The sequence below is a fragment of the Hippopotamus amphibius genome, chromosome 13, assembly GCF_030028045.1.
Source record: "Hippopotamus amphibius kiboko isolate mHipAmp2 chromosome 13, mHipAmp2.hap2, whole genome shotgun sequence".
In the NCBI taxonomy this organism is placed as follows: domain Eukaryota; kingdom Metazoa; phylum Chordata; class Mammalia; order Artiodactyla; family Hippopotamidae; genus Hippopotamus; species Hippopotamus amphibius.
In genome coordinates, this window is record NC_080198.1 from 36,948,105 (window position 1) to 36,971,238 (window position 23,134).

Sequence of the window (23,134 nt, forward strand, 5' to 3'; positions counted from 1 at the left end):
GGGATGTGGGGGAAGCTAGGATCTGAACACAGGTTGGTTTAACACTAAAGTGGCCTCTCCCAGAAGGAAGGCTTATGGGGTCCAGTGGAGCAAGCTAAGGCAAAGATTCACTTACCATCCTCAGAGACCTCCGACCACTCAGGATTGGGGAAGCCATACTGGCCCAGGCGAATCCTCCTCTTCATCCCTGGGGAGATGGCCTGGCCCGTGTTGGAGTAGAAGGGCGGAAAGCCGCACAGGCTGGGGGAGGGCGGAGGTCATTCGGCACAGGCGTGGGGGCAGCGCCAGGGTGGACCCATTCTCCTCCCCAAGACTCTGACTGGGGAGACAGGCAGCCAGACACCATGGCAATAATACCAGCCCTCGGAACTCTGGGGTTCATCCCGGGACCACCATCTGCCCTTGACATAGGGAGGCCTTCAGGGAGCCTGAAGAAGAGGTGTCCCATGAGCAGAAGGGAAGGGCAGCCTGCTTGAAGAGGGACCCACTCAAGCCCCTCATCAAGGATGGCAGGGGCAGCAGTGGTTCTGAGGGTACCTGGGGGTGCAGGAGATAGATGGTACTCACAGGATGTACATGATGACGCCCAGGGACCACATGTCACATGACTTGTCATACTTCTCTGGACCCAGGACTTCAGGAGCTAGCAGGGCAGAGGGTATAGGAGGGCTCTCAGTCCCAAGGGTCCTGGAGCCCAGGCAGGAGCCTAAAGCTTGGACAAGGTGGAGAGCAGGTGCCCAAGCTGGGGGATGGGGCAGAGCAGATTGGTGTCTGGCACCTTCTGGGAAGGCAGCATGTGTGTGAATTTGGGGGAGGAAAAACAGCTCCCAGATAAAATAAACCCGCTTTTAGGCTGGGCTGTAAGAAATGATAGCCTCCTAGCTACTTTGGGCCAATCTCAGCCTTGCTGCGGGAGGAGAGGGAGAGAAGGGCAGTCTGCGGTTTGGCAGGGTCCTGCTGTAGGTGAGAGGGCCCCAGCCCACCAGCTGCCTGTGTCCCTTGCCTCCTGAATGTACAGCCTAGGTCGTGGGCAAGGAGGGGCCGTGGCCAGGGCTCTGGGTTCCACTGTTAGCCTGGCTACCATCCCACGGGGCCTTGGTCTTTTCATCTGTGCAATGAGATGGGTAGGCCAGAAGATTTCTAAGTCAAAATACAGCAAAACATGTCCTGTTAAACAGAGTGCCATTCCTGCTGTCTCAGGGGTGTCCCACCCCTTAAACAGCTCTTGGAAGGCTTATTCTGAGGGGAAGAGCTCTCTGCAAAACGAGTCATCACCCCACTCTCTGGGCAGGGGCACTTTCAGTGGGGGCTTCTCCAGATCTGGGGGGCTGCCCGCTCACAGGGGAGCAGGGAGCTTTTCCAGGAAGCGTGAGTATGTGCACAACCCCGGGTCCCACCCATGCCCTCACCTAAGGGACCCTCTCCCACAAGGCAGGTGGCTGGTACCCTGCAGCCCTCTAATGTAGGAGGAAATGCCTGCCCACTTTCTGAATATGACTCCCAGGAAGATAAAACCCGGAGAAAAACAACCGCGGTTGGGCTCCATCCCAAGCTGATGGCAGCCTTTTATCACGTATATATTTAGAGCCGCTGTGATGTCATTCAGCTCATAGGCCATAGCCAGAATTTTCCTGGATCTATTTTCAAAAGCAAAAGCTGAAGTTGGGGAGAATATTTTTGCAGCCTCCGGCCCCCCCAGTCACCACCTCCTCGCAGACAGAATCCTCCCCTCCCTCCTGACTGGGCTTTAACCCTTTGTCTTCTGCACCCCACCAGCTGCCCCATACCACAGCCGGGGGTGAGGGGTGGGGGGGTGCGGTAGAGAGGTACAAACCACGTCCCAAGGACTCACCCACATAATAGGGAGTGTAGCAGGGAGTCTGCAAGGCATTTTGGGTGGTCTCCTTGGCAAAGCCAAAGTCAGTGAGCTTGAGCACCGCATCTTTCTCCTTGGACGTGTAGAGCAAGTTTTCAGGCTGGTCCAGGAAGAGAAAACATGAGTCTGGAGTTAGGCACCAGGTGGGGGCAGAGTCCCAGGGTGATCTTCAGCCAGATTTCCTTCCTCCCTCCCTCATCCAGATTGATGCAGGAGGAACTAGGTTCATCTCACTAAAAAGACCTGGGCCTTGGCCATCAACAACATGGGCCAAGTATGGAGGAGACTAATGTGGCTGAGAGGTGACACCTCATTTCACAGAAGGGAAACTGAGGCAGTTGTTCAACAAGGGTGTGGATAACTGAGTGCCACAGAGACCCTGGGGCAGGAACTTCTAAACTTGAGTTGGTGCTGCTGCCATGAGATGCCAAAATGAGGGTTCCAGAGGAAGGTGGGCTGCTTGTGAGCCAGTGCTGCCAGGCACACATCCTGCACCCATCCCAGAATGAGCCTGCAGGACAGCCCCCCAAGGTTGCTTAGGGAGCTAAGGCCCCAGGAGCTGTACAGAGGCCATCCTTCCTGATTGTAGAGCACAGAAGGACGGAGGGATGAAGGCAGTGGGGAAGTCTGCATGGAGAAGGCAGCACTGAAGCTGGTTTTTTAACGAATGAGTAGGACCTAGGCACATGGAGAGGAGCAGCAGAGCTAGGGTAGAAGGATAGGTTGTTAGATAGAGTTCCAGTTTGGAGTCAGTGAAAGCTATTTCTCAGGTTCTATTTGAGATGATCCAACCTTGGACTGGGACTAAAAACAGGGAAGCAGTTTTGGTCTATACAAAGGAATCTTCTTGGCAGAAGGTTTTCCTCCCCTTGGGGGAAAACAAAGAAGCCAGGGCCAAAATAAAGCAATGGTTCAGAAGGTGAGACTGTTGCGGCACCACATGTGTCTGAAATCAAAGAATAACTATATGGGTTGGCAATACCCAGCCAGAGGAAGAACCTGATGCAGCAGCTGGGCCCTCAGGCCTCCTCTGCCCAGCCTTAAGAGGAGATGAGCTGTGGCGGGGGGAGGGGGGGGTCATGCTCCAGGTGTGGGGCCGAGGGCCCCGGAGCTGCAGGTTCTGCTCTGACGGGGGCGGCACATGCACCCGTGTGCGTGTGTGTCTGTAAGGCCATCTCAGCTTCCATTGCGTCCACCTGACCCTCATCACCTCCAAGAGCCAGTCCTTCCTGGCTAGGATATTTGGAGAGAACACCTCTCAAATCCACCAACTAGAAGGGCAAGCAGGCCCAGCACCTGGGATTACCTCTGCTCCTTCATCCAGTGCCCAGCAATTGGCTTCTTTCCCCTAAAATGCTGACATTAGAGGGCTCCACCTATGGAAACTATGGCTGTTACTTCACAGAAGCCCCACCAGTGTCAGGCAGCCCCTCCCTGAGGCCTGGAACATTGTCTCCACAAAATCCTTGCTGAATGAACAAATGAATGCATGAATCCCAGTGCAGCAACTGCACAGCCTTGAGCAAGACAATCTCTCTCTGAGCCTTGGCTTTCTCATCTGTCAAATGGGTAATGGCACCCATCTCACAGGGCTGGGTGAGGATTAAGCAAGATGCTCATCAGGACCTACTGGCTTGAAGCAGGCACTCAATTATTTTTACGGCTATGGGGATTATATAGTGTTTGAAGGAAACAAGCACACCCATCTGGCTAGAGCAAATGAGTATGCTGGAACCGTGGGAGAAAAGGCTGAGAAGAGCAGTCTGGGCCAGCGGGAAGAGGCCTTGAATGCCAGCCAAGGAACGTGGCCTCCATCTAGTGGATGCTGGGGCCATTGAGGGTTGTGGATGGTACTCTTTTCCCTGGTGCCCCAACCTGGGTCCTGGAGCCTCACCTTGACATCTCGGTGGGCGATGTTCCGACTGTGCAGAAACTGGATAGCGGTGCCAATATCCCGCATGATCTCTGCGGCTTCTGCAGACACAGAGGAAGGAGGGGGTCACTGATGCCAGTCAAGGGCCAGGCAGCCTAGGGGGCCCCACCCCATCATCCCTCCTGGGAAAGCACAAGATGGTGCACTCCTGCCACCCAGGACCCCCATCCCATACCCCCAACCCTGGTCACCCTAGTTTCCTCTGGGAATGCCCCAGCTCATCTGCACCTCTTTCAGCGGGCCTAGGCTACCTCTTCCCAGCTCAGCTGCTTGTTGGCACCAAGAGGCACTGAGGCCTCCATCTCAAGGCCATGGGGAGTTCATCTCTGATAAGGTGTCACAGACTCACAGAATGCCTTGGGGGATGAACACTCTATCACACCCTCTCTTGTTCAGCTGGGGAAACTGAGGCACAGAGAGAAGGAGGGTCTTGCCCAGCATCACACAGAAACTCTGTGTGATCCATCTCAGCCCAGATCCCTGGTACAGCTGCAGGTACATACCTCTCTCGGTGAAAGCCTGGTCTCCACGCTCCTGAATCCTGCTGAACAACTCACCACCTTCCATGCTATAAGAGAAAGTGAGCAAGGAGGGGGAGAATCAGGCGTCCACCTGCCCCGACCCCGAGCCACGGACCCAGGCTTCCAGCCCTGCTGCTCTTCCCCTGGGAAATGGTCATTGTCAGCCTCCTTGTGCCTTGCAGAGCCTGGTGTGTGGTGGGCTGTTGGCATGAGTGGGTTGAACTCAATTCTTAGAACTAGGGGAGGATCTTCACCAGGGAGCACCTGTGTTCCCAGGGGCACTGCCTCCGCCTGGCAGCCCCACCCTCATCCAAGTTTCCCCAAGTGAGGAGTGAGATGTCAGTTACCATCGTCATGACCACTGTTTTCTGAGCACCTACTGTGTGCTATGCCCTGGGCAAACCCTTTGTGTGCACTGCTGTGTGACCCTGAGCTGGTCCGTTCACCTCTCTGTGCCTCAGCTTCCTCTTTGGTAAAACTGGGATCATAGCACCAACCTCACAGAGTTGTGAAGATTGATTCAGCAATACACAAGGAGTACTTAGAATGAACAGGTGAATGCTACATTAAGATCTCCTGCCACATTTGACATGGGCGTTACAGCAATTCAGAGAGGCTAGCATCTGCCCAAGGTCACACAGCTAGTGAGTGGCAGAGCCAGGATCTGAACCCCAAATCTGACTCAAGAGCTGCTACCCTGTGGGGTGAGGGGGAGCTTGAAAAGCAGACAAGGAGGCACTGGAGGCCAAGACACAGGGCCCAGGGTCTGAGGAAGGTTAGGGCTGAGCCACAGCGCTCGTAGGAGGAGCCCAGGGTGGAGGAGGCCGCTGGCTCCTGGATCTAGGCCCTGGTCACCCAGCATCTGGTGGGACCATGGGAGCACAGATGCAGGTGGGAAGGAGAAAGCTGAGGGGACAGTGTACATCCCACTCGTCCCCAAATCCAGCCCCACCCGCATCAGGGCTTCATGGCCTTCTCTAACAGCTCTTGCAGCCCCTCCTCACAGAGTGGAAATCTCACCCAGGGAGGCCAGGTTAGAGCCCCTGTGGCTTCCTTCCCACTCTTGCGGGAATGCCCTTGTGGCCAGCTGCCCAGCTCCACTACCCTTCAAGGGCTAGGGGGCCTCCCAGAGCTGCTATCTGAAGAACAGAGAGAGCCCCTAAAGAATAGCAGGAGCGTAGGGCCCACAGGGGTACCAATGAGGCACTGAGGCAGGGTGGGCCAGCATACCATTCCATGACGATGAGGAGACAGCGTTTGCTGTGATGCATGTTCTCATACACATCCAGGATGCGCACAATGTGGGGGCCGCCCGAGGCCTGCCAGTGGTGGTCCACCTCCTGCCGGGCCTTGGGGCTGTCGTACAGGAGCTGAGGGCAGATAGGCACAGAAAGCGTCAGGTCCCAAATCCACTTCCCCAGGAGCCACCCAGATAGGACTACTGCCCTCACTTTGCAGACAAGGACACGTAAGCTCAGAGAGGCCTGCCTATGGTTACCCTGCTTATAAAGGGCAAAGTGAGGATTCGAACCCAGGTTTTCCTGATCTGTGGTCCAATGAGCCTCTGGATTTAAGGTCAGCTTCAAGCAGCTTAGCTGGTAGCTTGGGAAGCCCTAGGAGGTAGCTGAAAGCTTGGAAGGGTTCAGAGACCAGAGAAGCCCCTGCTTCCCTTCCTGGGGGCAACAACTGAAGTGGGTTTTGTAATCAAATCACACATCACCTGTGAGACCCCAGGCCAGACGCCACACATCCCCAGAGCCTCATTTTTACGTGGGACGGCCTGAGGGTTATGGACCAGAGGTAGAGTCTGGTGGCAAAGAAGACCCTTCTTGAGGGAGGCGACTGCCTGGAGGCGTGAGGTCTGGGCTTGGAGCTAAATTCCTCCAATGACTCAATGTGACCTTAAGCAAACATTTGCGGCTCCAAGCCACAGCCCACATCTCTGCAGAATGGAGTAATAACAGTCATCCCTACAGGATGCATCACAGGAAGGCAGGCAGCAGGTGGGTGGGCGTCAGGATCCCTGCTCAGGTTAACTCAGCCCTGGGCTGTGGCTGCCAACCTTAAGGCCAATCACTGGAAATGAGCAAGACCCTGAAGTGGTCATGCTCTGAGAAGGTGTAGGGGGTGGAGCAGTCAGCCTGCAGGGGGAGGTAGCTCAGAATGGGGAGAGCAGGGACAAGCCGTCCCCCAGTAAGACTGCTCACATTTGCTTCCTGGTTAATCAGAGCTGAAGACCAGGGTTGGAACCCAAGATAGGCTCAGACCAGCTCCCTCTCACTCAGCACCCACAGGACCCTGGGCCACCCTGGGCCTTACTTTCTTCCTCTGCAGGTTGCTTTCCCCTCTGCCAGGGCATGTGTGGGGCAGGCTCTGGGGCCAAGCTCTCTAGACAAAGATCAACTGGGGCGGAGAGGAAGGCAGTGGGTTCCTGCATCTGCTCGTCTCTTGGTCTCTGGAGCTGTTCACCTTGACCCTAGTGTAGAGTGCAAAGAGCTGGGCAAGCCCTTGCACCAGCTCTGGGGCTCCTGCTCCACTAACCAGTACAGAAAGGGGGTGTGCATGGAGGTAGCCGTAGGCAGACACTCCCAGCCTGGAAGCCATGGATCCTTTACCTGTGCTGCCTTTGCCTCCTCTATTCCGTGCCCACACAGCTCCCGTGCACTGGCTTCTTACTTAATAGCATTGTGGGTAGAGGCTTGGTCATCCCCACTCACCACATCAGCTCCCCCACCACCACACTGCGTACTGAGGCGGCTTGAGCCAGGGGCACCTCAGGCTTTAACCACAGGACCAAAGATGCACCATCCTCCCTTCCTGCTCTGTCCTCTCTGCACCCCTTCTCTGCTTGGCCTCCTAACACTTCTCCCTGCCACCTACCACCTCTTCCCTAGCCAACCTGACCATGTCCCATCAGGGCCCCCAGGAGGGCTCCTGGACCCTCAATCTGTCCTGCTTCTTGTACCTGACCTCTGAACCAGGGTCCTCTCTCTTCTTTCCTACAATTCCAAGCCCACAGCTGAAATGCTTTTGTTGGGGTCCTCAGCCCCACCTCTTTCTCTCCGGCCCTTCTCTGCCTATCCCCACCCCTACTCTTTAAATCCCCAAATAAAGGCCACCTCTTCCCCTGGCATTCAGAGTTCACCTTCCTCTCCCAGCTCATTTCCTGCTACCCTGGCCCCAGAACACTTGGTTCTGGTCAGAATGATGTGCGTTCTGATCCCAAACAATCCTCACTCTCTGCCTACGCCAGGTGCACTCTCGCTCCATCTCCTTCTCCACTGGGTCAACTCTCTCTTTTTGAGGAACCTTCTGGGCTCAGTTCAGATGTCTCCTCCTCTGGAAAGTCCTCCCAGCACCTCCTCCAGTGGTTTTTGCCTCTGTACCTCCACCAGGCTGGAAGCAGCTTGAAGGTAAAGGCAGGTCAGGTTAACTTGGGAGTCCCTGGCTGGGGCCTGGCAGAAAACACTGGGATCCTGACCAGACAAAGGATGGGATGACGGGCACGGGGCTGGAAGGAGACGGGGGTGTGAGAAGGAAAGGAGGAGGGCGGTGGGTGGCCTCGGCCTACACCCTGTGCTTTGCTGAGGAGGAGGAGCTTGTGGAGCTGCCCTGAGCTGGAGTCTCTCAGTGCCTCCCACCCTACTCAGTCCATATTTAGGAACCCATTTCCCACACGGATTAAAATAGTCCCTCTCTGAGTACCAAGGCCCTGAGAACAGGCATGGGGTGGGGAGAGCTGCCCCTAGAAAACACAATAAATGCCCCCAGGCCTCTCTATAGGGGAGATTACAGAGCCCTGCACCTGGCCCCACCCAGGGCCAGCTGCCAAGAAATCTCCTGGGCTGTCACTCTTGAGCACTTAGGTTGACCTTGAATGTAGCCCAAAACCTCTTAAAGCCTCAGTGTTCTCATCTCTCTTCCCCTCAGCCAGAGCCTTCTCCTCTCCCAGGAGTCCCGCCAAAGTCACCTCCTCTCAGAAGCCCTCCCTGACCACCCTGTCTGAAGAGGACCTCAAGGGTCCCTTATTCTCCCTTCAGTCTTTATTTTTCTTTCTTGCTAAGTATACTTGTTTATTGAGGTATACTTTACACACACAGATCTCAAGAGTCCAGCTCAATGAATTCTGACAGTTGCACATACCCTGTGACCCACACTCCCATCCAGACAGAAAACGTTGCCGGCTTCCCGCAAAGTTCCCGCATCATTGCCCTTTTTTCCTCCCTCTTGTACATCGCTTGCTCACGACCTACAATTAACTTGTTTCTTTGATAACTCTTTAAACAAACATACACATAAAGATATTACACTTTCAATATGCCTGGCTCTGTTCTGAGCACTTTATAAATATTAGGAGAAAGGGACTTTATTCATTCTTTAGCTGAGAAACTGAGGCACAGAGAGGTGAAATAACCAGGCATTTCCCCAGTCGGGCTGGCACTATGCTGCCTCTGGCATCAGACTGTGGGTCCCCAAGGGCAGGGCCAGTCTGCCTGGCCACCTCTGGGTTCCAGTTCTGGCACAGAGCACTGGCTCAGATAATATTTGCAAATTTAATGAACAAATCTATAAAGTGGGGGTAAAGGGAAGAAATCTCACAACCCATCATGAGGGGAAAATAAGATTAAATTGAGGACCCAGGAAGGCTTAACAAATGAGAGACATGACAACCTGGCCAAACTTCCTCCCCACTGTACCTCACCTACCCTCTCTGGTGAACTTTACCTCCTCTTCCAAGGAGCCCATCCTGACTCCTCCAACCCACAAGGCCACTGCTGCAAGCTGGCTTCATTCATGCAAGTATATGAGTGTTCGCTATCCTTCATAAAAGGTGTCCCCAAGTGAGACCCATCTTTCCAGGCATGGGAATGAGCACAGGGCTAAGAGATGGGAGGCCCAGGTTCTACTCCTATTCTCAGTGTGACCTGGGGCTGGTCCTTTGCCTCTCTGTGTCTCTGTTTCCCTGGTGTTAAGATGCAGGGCTTGGGCTAGAGTGGGGGGAAGAGGGGGATGGGATGGGAACCACAGGGAGGACTCAGGTCATGGGCTCCTTGCAAAGTACCTACTGTAGCCCCACTCCCACAGCACTGTCCCCAAGAAGCAGCCTCTGGTCTCCACTGACCCCATATTGAAATTTCTGAAACTGCTGGGGCCACCTGGTGTCTCGGTCCCCAGTCACAGCTGGGAAGAAAAGAAGATGGGGTGGGTGGCCTTCTGACAAACCAACAGACTGGTACCCTGGTCTCACTCCCATCCTGTGTCCCCAGGGCCCCCCAGGGGTCCACCAAAGCTGGAGGGTCTGTGATGGCTTCTGGGCAGCTCCACAGCTCTAGCTAGTGCCCGACAGGCTCCCCTACACATCTTTAAGACGGAACCCTGGCTTCCTCCTAAGGGAGGGCTCCCAGCTGTGCTTGAGGGCCCCCACCGAAGTTACACAAGCATTGAATTTGAGATGACATTTCCTTGATCAAATGACAATACTCTAGCCTCAGTCTTTGATTATGTGGTTTCCACCTCTCCCTTCTCCCCTCACTCTCCTTTGTCAAATTCTCTCACCTACCCCAGAGCCCACAGCCAGACAGCCAAGACCCCTGCCAACCCCACCAGACAGTGGACCCCAGCAAAGGTTGAGGGCAAAGGGCCCCATGCCCCTCCAGCTCTCCAGGTAGACTGGGAGCCTCAGAACTGGCCAGGCCTCCTCCCTACCTCTACGCGGTGTCCCTTCCCACCCAAGCACAGAGTTTACACGTAGGTGCAGGAACTCTTGAGTTTGGGAGCTGGGAAAACAACAGCAACATTTGACTGTTAGGAAAACAATTTACAGTTTACAAAACACTCTTTTCCCTTATCTCATGGGAATGCTTGGTGCCACCCTGTGAGGCAAGCAGGGCGGGGACCATCAGCCCCAATTTACAGATTGAGGAAAAAGAGGCTCTGGAGGATGAAGTCATTGCCCTGGGGCTGCCAGGCTGGTTAAGGTAAGGCTGGACAGGGAGGAGAACAGGACTCCTGAGAGAGCACCCAGACACCACCTCCCCGCAGTGAAATGAGAGGACAGGGTGACCCCAAGTCAGAGAGGCACTGGCCAAAACTACTGCTTGCAAGACTCGGGAAACTTGTTCTGAAATAAATGTGTGCATCGATGCATGGGTGTGTGCACGAGCAGGGGTGTGTGTAGGTGTGTGTGTACACAGTGCACGGAAACGTGGGTAAATGTACACAAGTAGATGCATGTAAGGGGTGTGTGCATGGCTGTGTACGGGTGGAGGTGGTATATAGGGCTGGGGAATGTGTGTCAGTGTGTGGGCCACGGTATGTTTATGTCTCCAGACTCTGTGATATTGACTTTGATCCCCTCAGAGAATAAGGCCCATCCATCTGTCCATTTATTTGTCCAATATTTTCTATTTATCTGAAATGCCTAACAGAAAACTGGGCACAGAGAGGTGCCCAAGAAAGATTGGGAGTCTTGCTGCCACAACTCAACCTGTGACAGCCTTGCCTGGGCAGGTAACCAAGCCCAGACCCTTCTGCTCAGACCTCCTCTCCCACTGAGGCCCCATCACCTCACATCACCCAGAGCTGTAAAAGTACTCTGTCTGCCTTCCTAGAGCATCAAACAGAGCTGGGATGTCCGCAGTGACTCTGTAAGACACAGCCTTGGGAGCAGCCCCCAACACCCTTCTTCAGCCATATCCCAGCCCAGGAAAGGCCACCTTCCCAGGCCCACATACCTACCCACAAAGCCAGTGTCCACATCCAGCTCACCCCAGGACTGACTCTTTTCAAGTAAAAGTGTTCACAGTATCTCTCTCTCTCTCTCTCTCTCTCTCTCTCTCTCTCTCTCTCTCTCTCTCACACACACACACACACACACACACACACACACACAAGTCCCCAAGTCCCCAGGCTGGACAAGCAGCCTCTCCCACCCCACCCCACCCCAACCTCCACATTCCCAGCCAATTAACATGCAGCTCAGGCCAAGCTGCTGTGGCCTCCATCGGAACACCCATTCCTTCCGGGGGAAGACGGCTGGCTTATAATCTGTCCCATCAGTGAGGCAGCAGCAAATTAAGAAATATGAACTCTGGATTTCATGACAGCCCACAGCCTGAGAGACATCAACCCCATTGCAAAGGAAACCTCCTGGAGGCCAGGGATCCACTTCCTCTCACTGCCCTGTGGGCCACTAAAGTCCCATTATTTCCACTTTCTTGGGATTCCAGCTTGGTTTAACGTCAAAGGATAGAGAGGAGAGAAGCAGGAAGGACTGCTGTGTCCCCCCAACACCCTCTCTCCCAGCCCAGGGGTGTCACGCCAGCCTCAGGTAAGGGCAGCCTGGAACACTCAGGAGCTGCATCTCTGGGCTGTTGATCACACCATGGCACAGAATGTTATGGGAAAATGTAGGTTTGCGACTCATTTTTTTCATTGTGGAGAACCCCAATTCTCTACAGAGTGAGGTTATAGATGAGAAAAAGCACTTTGAATTTACTGAACTCCCTCCTTGATAAGAGTTATCAGCTCAGCCATATTTGGTCCCTTCTGGCTCTCAGCTCTGTAATTATTTGGGATTGTTCTCCCATGGGGGCGCATGTCTAATGTTATGAGAGACACCACTGGGAGAGCAGGATTCATTTCACAGCCATTGTTGAGACCACCCTGCCTCGTGCTGTTAGCGGCAGGGATGGTAATTAACACACTGCACCCCGGCCCCTGGCCAGCACTAGGTCCCACTAGGACCCTTGCCGGCTGCTTTGCCTACTTAGAGCAGAGGCCATAGCCTAGGGATGGGGTGGTAGAGACTGACCTCAAGTTCAGGGTTCACAGTAGGACTTCCCTTCTCAAGGCCTCAGTATCTTTCTTATAAGCCCAGACTCATCCCCTCCTCACTAACTTCACCCTCTCCCTCCCTACAAGGACACCCGTGCTATTTGGAGAGTTGCTGGTCGTGTCAAATCTAACTTTTTAGCCATGGTTTCAAAATTAGAGCCTCAGACATGTGCCATTATTCTCTCCTGCACTCATTTTCCCAGCTCTCGTAGCTCATTAAGAGAGCTAATGGAACCGATTTCACAGCTATGGATTAGTTGGTCCCACGTCAGATCAGGCCTCACTTCATTAAGTTCTGGCCATATCCTGTCCTCCGACTCACCCTGTCTGTTCACCTCTCCTCCTCAGTGGCGAAGTTCCAGGGAGGCTGGCTCACATGATCTACTGACCCCAAATGCCCAGGCCCCAGCTGAACGTCCAAGGACTGACAGAGTCAGGTCAGGGTTAGCACCCCCTTCATAACAACAGCCCCTCCCTGGTGCTTGGTCAGTGCTGTGTTGGCCACGGCTCTTGGTCACAGACACTACCTCATTCAGTACTCATCACATCCTGAGAAGAACCAGCATCATTCCTTTTCTGGGGGGAACTGTGACTCTGAGAGGTTAAGTGACTTGCCCAAAGTCAGGCAGCTGGGTAGTGAGAGTCAAAACTTGGATCCAGACCTGTTGGCTTCTAGGCAATGAGGACCATGCAGGCAGCTGCTTTGTTCCTTTTATGTGTGGAGCTTGGCCCCACACCCCTGGGACCAGACCAGGCTCTGCCAGTTGGTGGTTATTACAACAGTGGCGGATGTTCACAGAGCTCCTGCCATGTACCAGGTGTGCACATGGCACCTGTTAGCTCTTGCCCTTCAACAAGAGCATCACTGACCATCATTTTCTGCTGAGGAGACTGAGATTCAAGGATGTTTTAGAGCTTCTATGGGTCACATGGTTCACACATGGCCACCTCCAAGTCCAGGCATCTTTTGGGAGCCGGGATTCAACCCTCATGCCCAGGGAGGACTGCAGACTTTAAAGATCTCTTCTTGAGCCCTACAAACATTTACTGGCCCTGCCTGGGTTCCAGGCCTGGAGCTGCAGCTGGGAATGCTGCCACAGGCACTCCATCCTCTGGGGGTCTATGGATGTTACTGCCAATTAGGATGCTTGATGAGGATGTAGGCCTTAGGGAACTGAGCCTGGCTCCTTCTCGTCTCTTCTCCTTTCTTTCCAGATCCAGAAACTGGCAGAGCAGACAAGATGGGGAAGGCCAGCCCCTCTCAAGGGAACTTGGGAAGACGGAGGGTCCCCAAACAGCTGTTCCCATTCCAGGCCAAGGCTGGGGCACCTGATGGCCAGGGGTGGGAGAGGAAGTCGCTGACTGGCTGGGGCTCCCTAACTGCTCCTACCAGAGCCCTGGGAGGGGAGGGAGTGGCTGGGGCTGTAAGCCCAATGTCTTCCCAGGAAGCTCTGCCAGCAGGAGAGCCAACATACGTTTTGAAATTGTCAAATCTCAGGAACACAAGACTCCTTCAATTGGCTAAATTTTGGTGGCCACAGTTTGTCTGCTTCCTACCAGCCCCAGAAAACCTGGAAACAAAGGCAGAAGTGCCAGGTATGGGGAGGAATAAAGAGGGATGGGGGAGGGGAAGAATGCTTCCAGAAAGAGTGAGCTAAGCTAGGCTCCCAGGCAGGGAGGGAGACGGCCAGTGGGAACATGAGTGCTAGCTGGAGCAGGCCGGGTTCCAGTGCCCCAGGCCAGGGACCACGCACTGTGAAGGACCAGCTATGGCCACAGGGCTCCAGGTCAGACAGACCTGCATGCCAGATGCAGAGGTCAGTTCCATCCTCCACTCACCGGTGGCTTTGTGCAGGTCACTCAACCTCTCCGAGCCTCACTGGCCCAATCTGGAAAATGGGGACAATGACAGCACTCATGTTTCCAGGTGGCCATGAGGATGGAATGAGAACACACAGAGAGCTCCGATTAGCACAGTGCCAAGTGCGCATTGAGTGGAAATGGGCTTTAGGGTTTGCTTGGCTGCAGGATTCCCCTGGCTCTTGCCCTGAGGTGGTCCCACACTCTTCACCTCCCTGTTCTCCAGAATTTGGGGAAATTCAGGTGCAGACTCTGGGACCCAGGGAAGCAGACTCCCTCCAAACCAGCAGGTCACAGAAAGCGTCTCAGATCCTGAGAGGGGCAGGACCAGGCTCTGCAAAAGTAGACCAAGAATCAAAAGTCTATGGATAGGCTTCCTAGGTGGCGCAGTGGTTAAGAATCCGCCTGCCAATGCAGAGGTCACGGGTTCGATCCCAGCTCCAGGAAGATCCCACACGCCATGGAGCAACTCCGTGTGCCAAAAAAAAAAAAGTCTATGGATACTGCTGCTGTGAACGGCTCAGTGAGGAGGGGCAGACCCTCCAGGGTGGGAAGATCATGGCTGATCTTAGGGGAGAGAACCTGGGGCATGAGAAGCAAAGGGGAGAGCTAGGGACCTAAGCCAGGGAACTAAGCCAGCCCTCAGCTTTGGCAGACTGGAGGAGAGGGCACATCCCCACTCCCCCAGACGGCAGATACCTTTACATCAACTCCTCCATGCATCCTTTCGAGCAATGTCCCCTACTGCGAAGTGTGTAGTGACTTTGGGCCTGCCCCCGCATCTCCCTGAGCCCCAGCTCCTCATCTGTGAAATAGGTATGCACCCTCCTCACCCATGGCAACGAGCAGAGGAGGGCAGGCAGGTCTGAGACTATCGGCACCTGCTTTACTGGTAGGGAAAGAGGCCCAGAAAGAACTACAACTTCCTCCCCCTCCCAGAGGTTACACAGTGTGTAAGTGGCAGGTTCAGAACACCTTCTGCCCCAGGCAGGTGCCAGATCCCAGCATCCCGCCCACAGCTTTCCCACAGGGGGCTGAGGAGAGGCCACACAGGCAACTTGCAAGCCCCCCGAGCGCATACTCAGAGGGTCCAGCTTCTATTTTCTTCTAACTTCTTGGAGGAAAAAAAGGATTTTTCTGTCAAAATCCACTACATAATTGGTGAAATGTTACCCTGGTTCTATTTCTTCTGTGACAGTATAAAAAGAAGACATCTTCATGATAAGACTGGAAGATTTTTAGCAAACATAAATGTGTTATTCTAATCTCAAAAATGTCTCTTCAATGGTCCCTCCTCAGGAAGAGATCCCACCTCGGCACAGAGTCTGTGCCCCAAGCCGGCCAGGTGTGCTGTAGTGATGCCCACACAGCCCACGCCGGGCTGCAGAGGACAGGCAGTAACCAGGGTGAGTGAGGCCATGCCCAGGCCACCCCTGCTGAGGCACCCAGCTGGCCATGCCTGCGGTCACCTCTGGAGAGGGGACCCAACACACTGCAGCTCTCAGAAGAATGACAGCTGGTCTCTTTCCGCAGAAGGAGACGTTAAAAAGACGACAAAGGAATTCGAAGTGGGGGGGTTGGAAGGATGGACGGCACCACCCCCAGAGGCAGAGACCCTCAGGAAGCTTCTGACTCCATCCCCCAGACCTGCTCTTCCCGAAGCCAACATTGTAGCTTTTCTGCATCTCTCCTGTTTCCTTTGGCTTCATCTGCGACCCTGGAGCTCCCCACACAGGCCTGGATGAGCACCGGCAGCCATCGCCCTACTTAAGCTCCTCCCAGGGGAGGCAGGGAAACTGGCTGCCCAGGCTTCCCGCCTCCCTTGGCCCCTTGCCCCTTTCCCTCTCCTGCTCCTGTTCAGCTAGAAGGCTCCCAGGCCTCTGACACCCAGCTGGCTCCTGGGAAAACCTCCTGGTCTCTGGAAGGGGGAGAAGAGGGAGGAAGGCCCTGCCTTCTGGGAGACTGGGGTGGCAGCCAGGCAGCACTGAGGGATACTCCTGCCACGGGAATGGGCTGCAGTGACTCACCCTCAGTCTCCTGGGCCTTCCTCGGTTAAGGACACAGCCTGGTACAGGCTCGGCTGACTCAAAGATTGAACCCAGCCACAGAATGCAGTGGAGAGGGGTCTTCAAACCTGAGTCATAACCCCGAGCTCCTGTTCCTAGCAGAACACATACCCTACTGGTGGTGTCCCCACAGATGACTGTTCCCCTGGCAACACCCTTGCTGGCTGGCTCAGGAGAGGCATCTCAGGGCACCCTCTAGCCAGCCTCTGTGCTGCCTGTCCTCTTGCAAGAGCAGCCCCAGCAGGGGGCAAGGTGGGCCGCACCACCTGCCTGTTTGCCTGGCACTGCCCAGAGTCACTGCCCACCAAAAGGGTCTTCACAGCCAGACCGGGGCCCTCGTCAAGCAAAGTGCCCAGCCCCTCATTTTACAGATGGGCAGACTGGTCTGGGAGAGGGGCCCGGGTCCTGATCCCCACTGAGCCTGGCCCACAGGGAAGGATGGCTGAGAGCCAGTTTGGCTGCCAGACAGGGACAGGCCAGGGTTCCAGGGTTACCTCACCTTTTGGAATCTCAGTCTCTGCATCCATGACACGGGGGTGGTAACAACCCATTCTTAGATCCTGCTGTGCTTGTGTTCAGCACCTCGGAAGCATCCAAGGGATACGTGGGTGTTCTTATCCCATCTCCACCCCCACCCTCTGTGCTGCTGCCCGCCAGAGGGCATGGAGAGCCCCAGCCAGCCCCTCTGCCACATCCTGAGAAGGGGACTTGTTTATGTTGGGGGAACAGCTACGGCAACAAGCTCTGAGTCCCTTGGAGGCTGAACCCTTAGGAATGGAGCAATAAATGTGGGAGGTCAAGGCTCTGGCCCTTCACTGCACTCCTGAAAATAGACTATGAGCTTCACTGCGGGGGGGGGGGGGGGGCAGGCTAAAGCGCCCGCTGCTATGGGCTGCTCAGCCCCGCTAGCACCGGGCACTGCACAGCTGCGCAGGTTGTGCCTCGCGTCTCGTGTCTCCAGCCCTCCCAGCCCTTCCGCAGGCTCCTTCAGCCGGCTCCAGCCCCTTCTCTCCCCACCCTCAGCGCAGGAATCCTTGGGAGTCACAGTGCTCCTAGTCTTGCACCACTGTCCCCAACAAAAGGCTCAGACCATCGAGCCATAAAAGGAGACCCACCGGCAGAGGCCAGAGCCAAGGCTGACTTCCCACACTCCGCAGGGGACGCCTCAGGTTACAGGCTTGGCCCAGATGCTCCTGACCGCACTGCTCCAGCTGCCAAGGCGGCCAGCACCTGGTTAAGGCCAGGAGCAGGAAGAAGCACTGTGAGCGGCATGGTACGGCTGGTGTTCTCGTCCTATCCCCACCCTGTCCCTAGGGGGTGGGGCAGACTTTCAGGGTAACTAGGATGAGTCCCAATCACCTGACCAGCCCCCATCTGTCCTCTGCCTGTCCGCAGCCTGCGGGCTGCAGGGAAGAGGCAAACCAAGCCCAAAACCCACAAGACAGAGTGGCAGGGCCCAAGAGGGGAGGGACTGAGTGACAGCAGGAGAAAGAGAGGGGGGGAAGAAGAAAGGAGAGGGACAAGGAGGCAGAGAAGACAGAAAGGGAGAGCAGCACAAAGAGAAAGTAGCAAGGACAAAGCCTTTTCTAAAGAAAAGGGCAACCCCAATCCCAAACCCACAAATAAACCCCAAATCAATTTTCTCTGTGTCTCTGGCCTGTCCAGCAATGAAAAGGCCTCCTGAGGTTCCCTGTTCCCCCAAAACAGCCTCCTGGTACGCCTGCCCTAAACACACCCCCACGGTTCCCACACAGCAGAATTTTAATCACAATTACACCGGGCCTAATCCACTTAGTTCCAAGGGCAGAGAGTGGGGAGGAGATTTTTCACACCATTCTTTCCAACCCTGCAAGGGGCTGGCTTCCCCAGGTGCAGGGTGAGCCTGAGTGAGTCCTCATGAAGGCCAATAATGTGCCACCAAAAAATGCATCCAGGCTGCCCCAAAGGAGAGCTCTGCCCTCTCACAGTCCTTCAGGCCCCAGCTGTCTCACAGCAGGAACCTAGGGACGGTTAGCTACCAGGACTGACTCCTGCTTCCTACCATGTATTCAAACCCTGCGTTCAACTGCACCACAAAGACAATGGTTTTGCAAAAAATTCCCAAACTGCCTTTTTCCAAGGTTACTCGGGGAGAAAGTGGCAGGAAGGACTTCAAGCCCAGAGCCCTGCTCCTCTCTTAACCCCAGACAGCCTCTCACGTGGAGCCCCACAAGACTTCGAACAAGTAGGAGGGAGGCTAGCAGAACCAAAGTTCTCCTGGGAAAACATGGGAGCCAGTGGGAGCCCATTGGAGCTGTGGTCTCCCTGCCCTGAGAGCAGCAGACCCACCCATCCAGGTAGGGCCTGGTGCACACTTTTATAGCACAGATGTGCTGGGAAAACATCTTTGCCTAGGGATAACCACTGTCCCCAGCTCTTGCCTAGTGGCCATCACCTTTGGACACATGGCAGCCAGTTGCCAGGCTGGGACCAAAGGAGGCTGGGGGGCTGCAGGGCCAGATGCTCTACCTGCTGCACCCTCACAAGGGCCTCCTATGATGACGTCCCAAGGAGGCCCCGGGAGAGGAAGATGAGGGATCCAAGTAGGAAAGCAGCCCAAGTACAAATCTGGGGAATAGGCAGAGACATAACAGACCTCTGTTGTCATGGAGACTAGGCCCTGAGCTGAACAGAAGCCCCCACAGCACCCCGGGTGATAGCACTCTACAAGGGTCCTGGTGATGCTATGAAAGAAAGCTCTGGGAGAAGGAGGGAGGATTTTTGCCCACCTAGTGAAGGAGGGCAACAAAGACAGAGGCCTCTGGTTGGATGAGGTATGAATCTGAGTTGTGGGCAAATAGAGAGGGAGAGTCACCACGGACCTATCCCCTAATCCTTCAAACCCTATGCAAATGCCTCTTCTTCCACAGGGCCCTTTGGTCCCTCCACGGCTCCCCAGAGTTTGTCAGGGCCTGGACACCAGCCCTGCTGATATTAGCCACATCCTACCAGGACACAAGACTGGGAGCGGGGAAGTGGTACTCCATAGCAAGTGCTGCACTGTGCAAACCAGGCATGCTGTTACACACACCCTGTGCCCTCCTCTGTCATCCACATCCTTCTCAGACCAGAGGCCCACATTGAAGCTGGCAATCTCTTCCAGGAAACCTCCTCTGGCTGGCCCAGTCCTGACAGTTTCCTCTCGCCCACTCACCAACCTGACTTCCTGCCTGTGGCACCCTGAACTTCACTGGGCAGGGCTTGTCTGAAACTCACAAGGCTTGAGACGAACCATCCACCCTTTCTGAGGCAGTCCCACACAGCCATGTGTGTGCTGGCCTTGCAGGACCAGCACCTGTCCACTTACAGGCATAGAGTCCTGCACAGTGAGGAGAGAGGGGCAGATACAGCTCTGCTGGGCAAACACCAGCAGTATCACTTGGGGCCCAGTGGAGCCATGAAGAACAATGCCAGCATCCTTCCAGGAGCCAAGTCTCAGAGACCCTCCCAAGTCCCCATAGACTTGCATGAGACATCAGGTGACTTAGGCGCTAAGACTCTGGCATCAAACTGCCTAGACTCACGTCCCAGCCCTGCCAGCTGGGAGGTGTACAGCTGTACACCAGCTGTACACCTTGGGCAAGTCGTTCACCTCTCTGAATATCCGTGTCTTCATCCATAAGATGGGAATGAAAAGAGTGAGATAACATGTATTGTGCACTGGGGACAGGGCCTGCCAGAAAGAACGCTCTGGAAAACTGTTAGCCATTCACGAGAATATTAGACTCCACGACACCAAGGCCTGAAGCCTGGAGAGGTGGCATCAGTTCTGGGTGGGGTGGGAAAAAGATTCTGGAAGTCTCAGCAAAGGGGATCCTGACAGTAGGCTAGGAGCACAGCTTCTAAAGCTGTGAGCGAGGCCAGCTGGGCAGGGTGTGAAGCATCTCAAAACAATCCCCCTCTCCCCCTAAATCTAACTATTTGCATTTCGTAGGGTTTGATGCCCTCCCTAGGATCCTCATTTAAAAAGCAAATTGCCCACTCCTGGCAGTTCAGAAGGCTCCACTTGAGTGTGGTAGTACTTGAGTTCCTCAGATTTTTTCCTTTCAGGAGAGGGGCAGCCTGGAAAGATGCTTGGGTGCAGTAAAACCACTACAGGGGCCTCTGTTGCACAAGGCTGCCAGCCCTCCACGTGCTTCCTGATTTGTCACCTCAGTAAACAAGAGGCCTCACAGAGGCTGATCTGACCGGTCTGGAGATGGTAGGTGAAGGGGTGGCAGCTGCCAAATGAGAAAGTACCTGGCCTGCCCGGCAGCCCCACCCAGCCTGAAATCCAGCTCCACAACACCAGCTCCAACAGGCCAGCCCCACCCGTGGAGCAATGCAGGGATCTCCTGGGCATGCAGATCCAGTACCCCACCACTCCACTCTTTGACAAAGACAGGAGGATGAAGGCACCGGAAGCCCCAGAGGCCTCCAACATTTTTCAGCGGACCCAAAGCCCAGAGAGCAGGGCTAGGAAAGACACCCAGTGTAGGCCCCCTCAGCTTCCTCAAGGCTTTGTTTTTATTTATCTAAGTACCACTGCTACTTCTGCCTGCCAGGAGCACAAGGGGGCGTGGCAGGAAGTCAGGAGGGGAGGGAATGTGGCCTCTGCTATAATCCCCCATCCTAATCGAGCCACGTGACTTCTGGCCACGAACTCCAGGTCCTGATTTTCATATACGGGATAAGGTTTGAGAGGTCTCCCATGTGATGGGGTGACTGTGTCCAGTTAGGAGTGAAGATAAGGGGTGTCAATTAACCAGTTAGGCCTGGAAGGGGTCACAAGCAAGAGGTCAGTAGAAGGCAGCCTGCTGTCCCAGACATTTGGCAGGCAGACCTCAAGTTTCTGCCAAAGGGACAGCAGAAGTGCTAAGGGTCGAATGGAGAATGGAATGACAGCACTGATGGCGGAAGCTGGCCTTGCGGGAGCGTTGCTGAGTGTGTGTGAGGCCAAGATGGATCAAGCCAGTGGTCACGGGCTGAGGGAAAGGGGAAGAGGCCCAGCTCCCCAGGAAGGAGAAGCCTGCTTCTCTAGGGCCCCCAAAGAATAGGAACAGTTACAGGGACACTGACCACAGCTCTTCCTGTTTCATGAGTGCCTGCTGTGTTCCAGGCTTCATGCCAAGCATTATCTGCCCCCTTGAGCAATAGGGCCAAGAGGACAGGCATGGAGAGAGGCCAGGACACTAGGCCTGGACCACCAAGAATGGCAGAGATGGCCTGGACAAATCCAGACCACAAGACTAGGACAGGCCAGCCTAGGAACCTAGGATGTAGGTCCAGGGAAACAGAAAGGCACAGAGCCCAGGGCCTCTACTTAGGCTGACCTAGGGCAATTTGGGAGAGGGCTAGGCAGAGGCAGAGAGAGGGCTAAGACCCATTCGTGAACTGGCTGAGCTCCTGGGGCCCGAGCCAGGCCATGTGTTGAGGTCTGTTGGTCTTGGCCCTCCTGGGCAGGGGGCAGAAGCTATAAGCATAAAGGTGCCACCTACCTCATCCAGGCTAGGGCCATCACTCGCAAGTATAGGTACCATGTGCTACAGGTTGTGCTCATCCCGGCTTGGAAGATGGTGAAGACCTGCCTACAGGACGGGGACTTGGTCACTAGAGCAGGGTGGGGTTTGGCAAGAACAGGAAAGTGCTGGGGTGGGGGCCACATCTCATCTGTGTCTCCCTTGAGGGCCAACCTAGCAGCAGGTCCTGAAGGTCTCAAGCCAGTAGCCCTAGCCACGTTCACCCACAAGGCCTAAAGGAGTACAGCAGGGAAATATGTTCTAGGCCTGCCCCATTCCTAGTCTAGAACAGAGAGCATTAAGGCCCTAGATTCAAGAGGAGGTGCTTTGGAAATTGTTGCAGCTGGAAGTTCCCCCAAGTCACTTGTCAGACACAGCACCTACAGGGAAAGGCCGAGGACCAGTCCTGCTTAAAGCCAGTGCTGCCTGGGCCCACGAACTCCAGCTTCCCACTCCATTCCTGCCTCACTCACAGCACCTGGAGTACCACAAGGGGTGGTCAGAGCTCAGCTCTGGCTCGCAGGGCCAAAACCTTGGTATTAAGAAGAGGCCTCAGTCAGCCCCTTGCCCACCCAGATTGTACCCTGACCCTAGCAGGAGTGAAAGGGCTAATATGGTGCTGAGGGAGGGAAGGAAGGCTCTCACTTCTCACATCCTTAGCCCCATCTCCCCTCAGAAGGGCTACCTCTTCCCTGAAGGACTCAGAGAATCCCCTGCCCAGGGCTCCAAAAGGGCCTCCCAACCCGACTCCACTGTTGAGTTTGTAAGCAAAGAAGCTGTGCCTGAAACCCAGCCTCACCAGCCCTACTCTGAGCACCTTCCAGACCCATCCTCGTGATCCTCTCCAAGACCACCCTGGGGAGATGATGCCCTCTATCAGTGCTAGTGCCACTAGGAAAGACAGGGGGCTGGGCCCAGGTCCCTGCTCAAATACTTGCAGACTCTATGCCCTAAATAAGTCCTGTAGCCTCTCCAGGCCTGCACTGCCCTGTACCAATTACTCCACATGCATCATCTCATTCCAAGCTCACATCAACTCCTTATCTTATCAACCCTTGAGCAGAGAAACCTGATTTCAAGAGCCCAAAACCTAGTCCAAGGTCATGGAGCTGGCAAATGCAGGCCAAAGATTAGAGCTACATCTGCAGGACTCTGTGCTCTGGCTCATAATTACAATGCCTGTAAAATAAGAATATGCTTAGCTGTATTGTAACCTCCAGGAGACACTCTCCTTGTGATACTCCACCTATCCACGTGGCCACTGGCACAGGCTGCAATTAGGTAAAGTTCTCAGTGATGACAGATTCAAGGGATTCTGGGTATGGGGCAGGGTCCTGGGCCCAGAACTCTATGACCTAAGCCGGAACTACATGGCTAGATCAGCCACCCCCAGGACTCCCTGGGTTCTACATGTATCAGTGAGGTCTTAACTAGGCCTATAGGGAGCCTATGGTGTGACGTGGCTAGATGGCTGGCCCACCCTCTACCCAGGAAACAGGGTGGGT

The 23,134-nt window shown here is 54.9% G+C and overlaps 1 protein-coding gene across 5 annotated transcripts in view; it reads right to left on the bottom strand.

Annotated features, from left to right (window-relative positions):
• The window catches only part of MAPKAPK3 (MAPK activated protein kinase 3), a 52,077-nt gene that overhangs the window by 2,913 nt on the left and 26,030 nt on the right, over positions 1 to 23,134 (bottom strand). For 4 of the 5 annotated variants that reach the window (XM_057706454.1, XM_057706455.1, XM_057706457.1 and 1 more), the window contains 6 exons: positions 5,561 to 5,700; positions 4,313 to 4,377; positions 3,771 to 3,850; positions 1,853 to 1,976; positions 568 to 643; positions 116 to 240 (listed from right to left, as the gene is read on the bottom strand). In XM_057706454.1, coding sequence (XP_057562437.1) covers positions 116 to 240; positions 568 to 643; positions 1,853 to 1,976; positions 3,771 to 3,850; positions 4,313 to 4,377; positions 5,561 to 5,700 — 610 coding nt within the window. Of the gene's footprint in view, positions 1 to 115; positions 241 to 567; positions 644 to 1,852; positions 1,977 to 3,770; positions 3,851 to 4,312; positions 4,378 to 5,560; positions 5,701 to 21,608; positions 21,666 to 23,134 lie in introns of those variants that run through there. The other variant, XM_057706459.1, reaches the window with a different exon arrangement.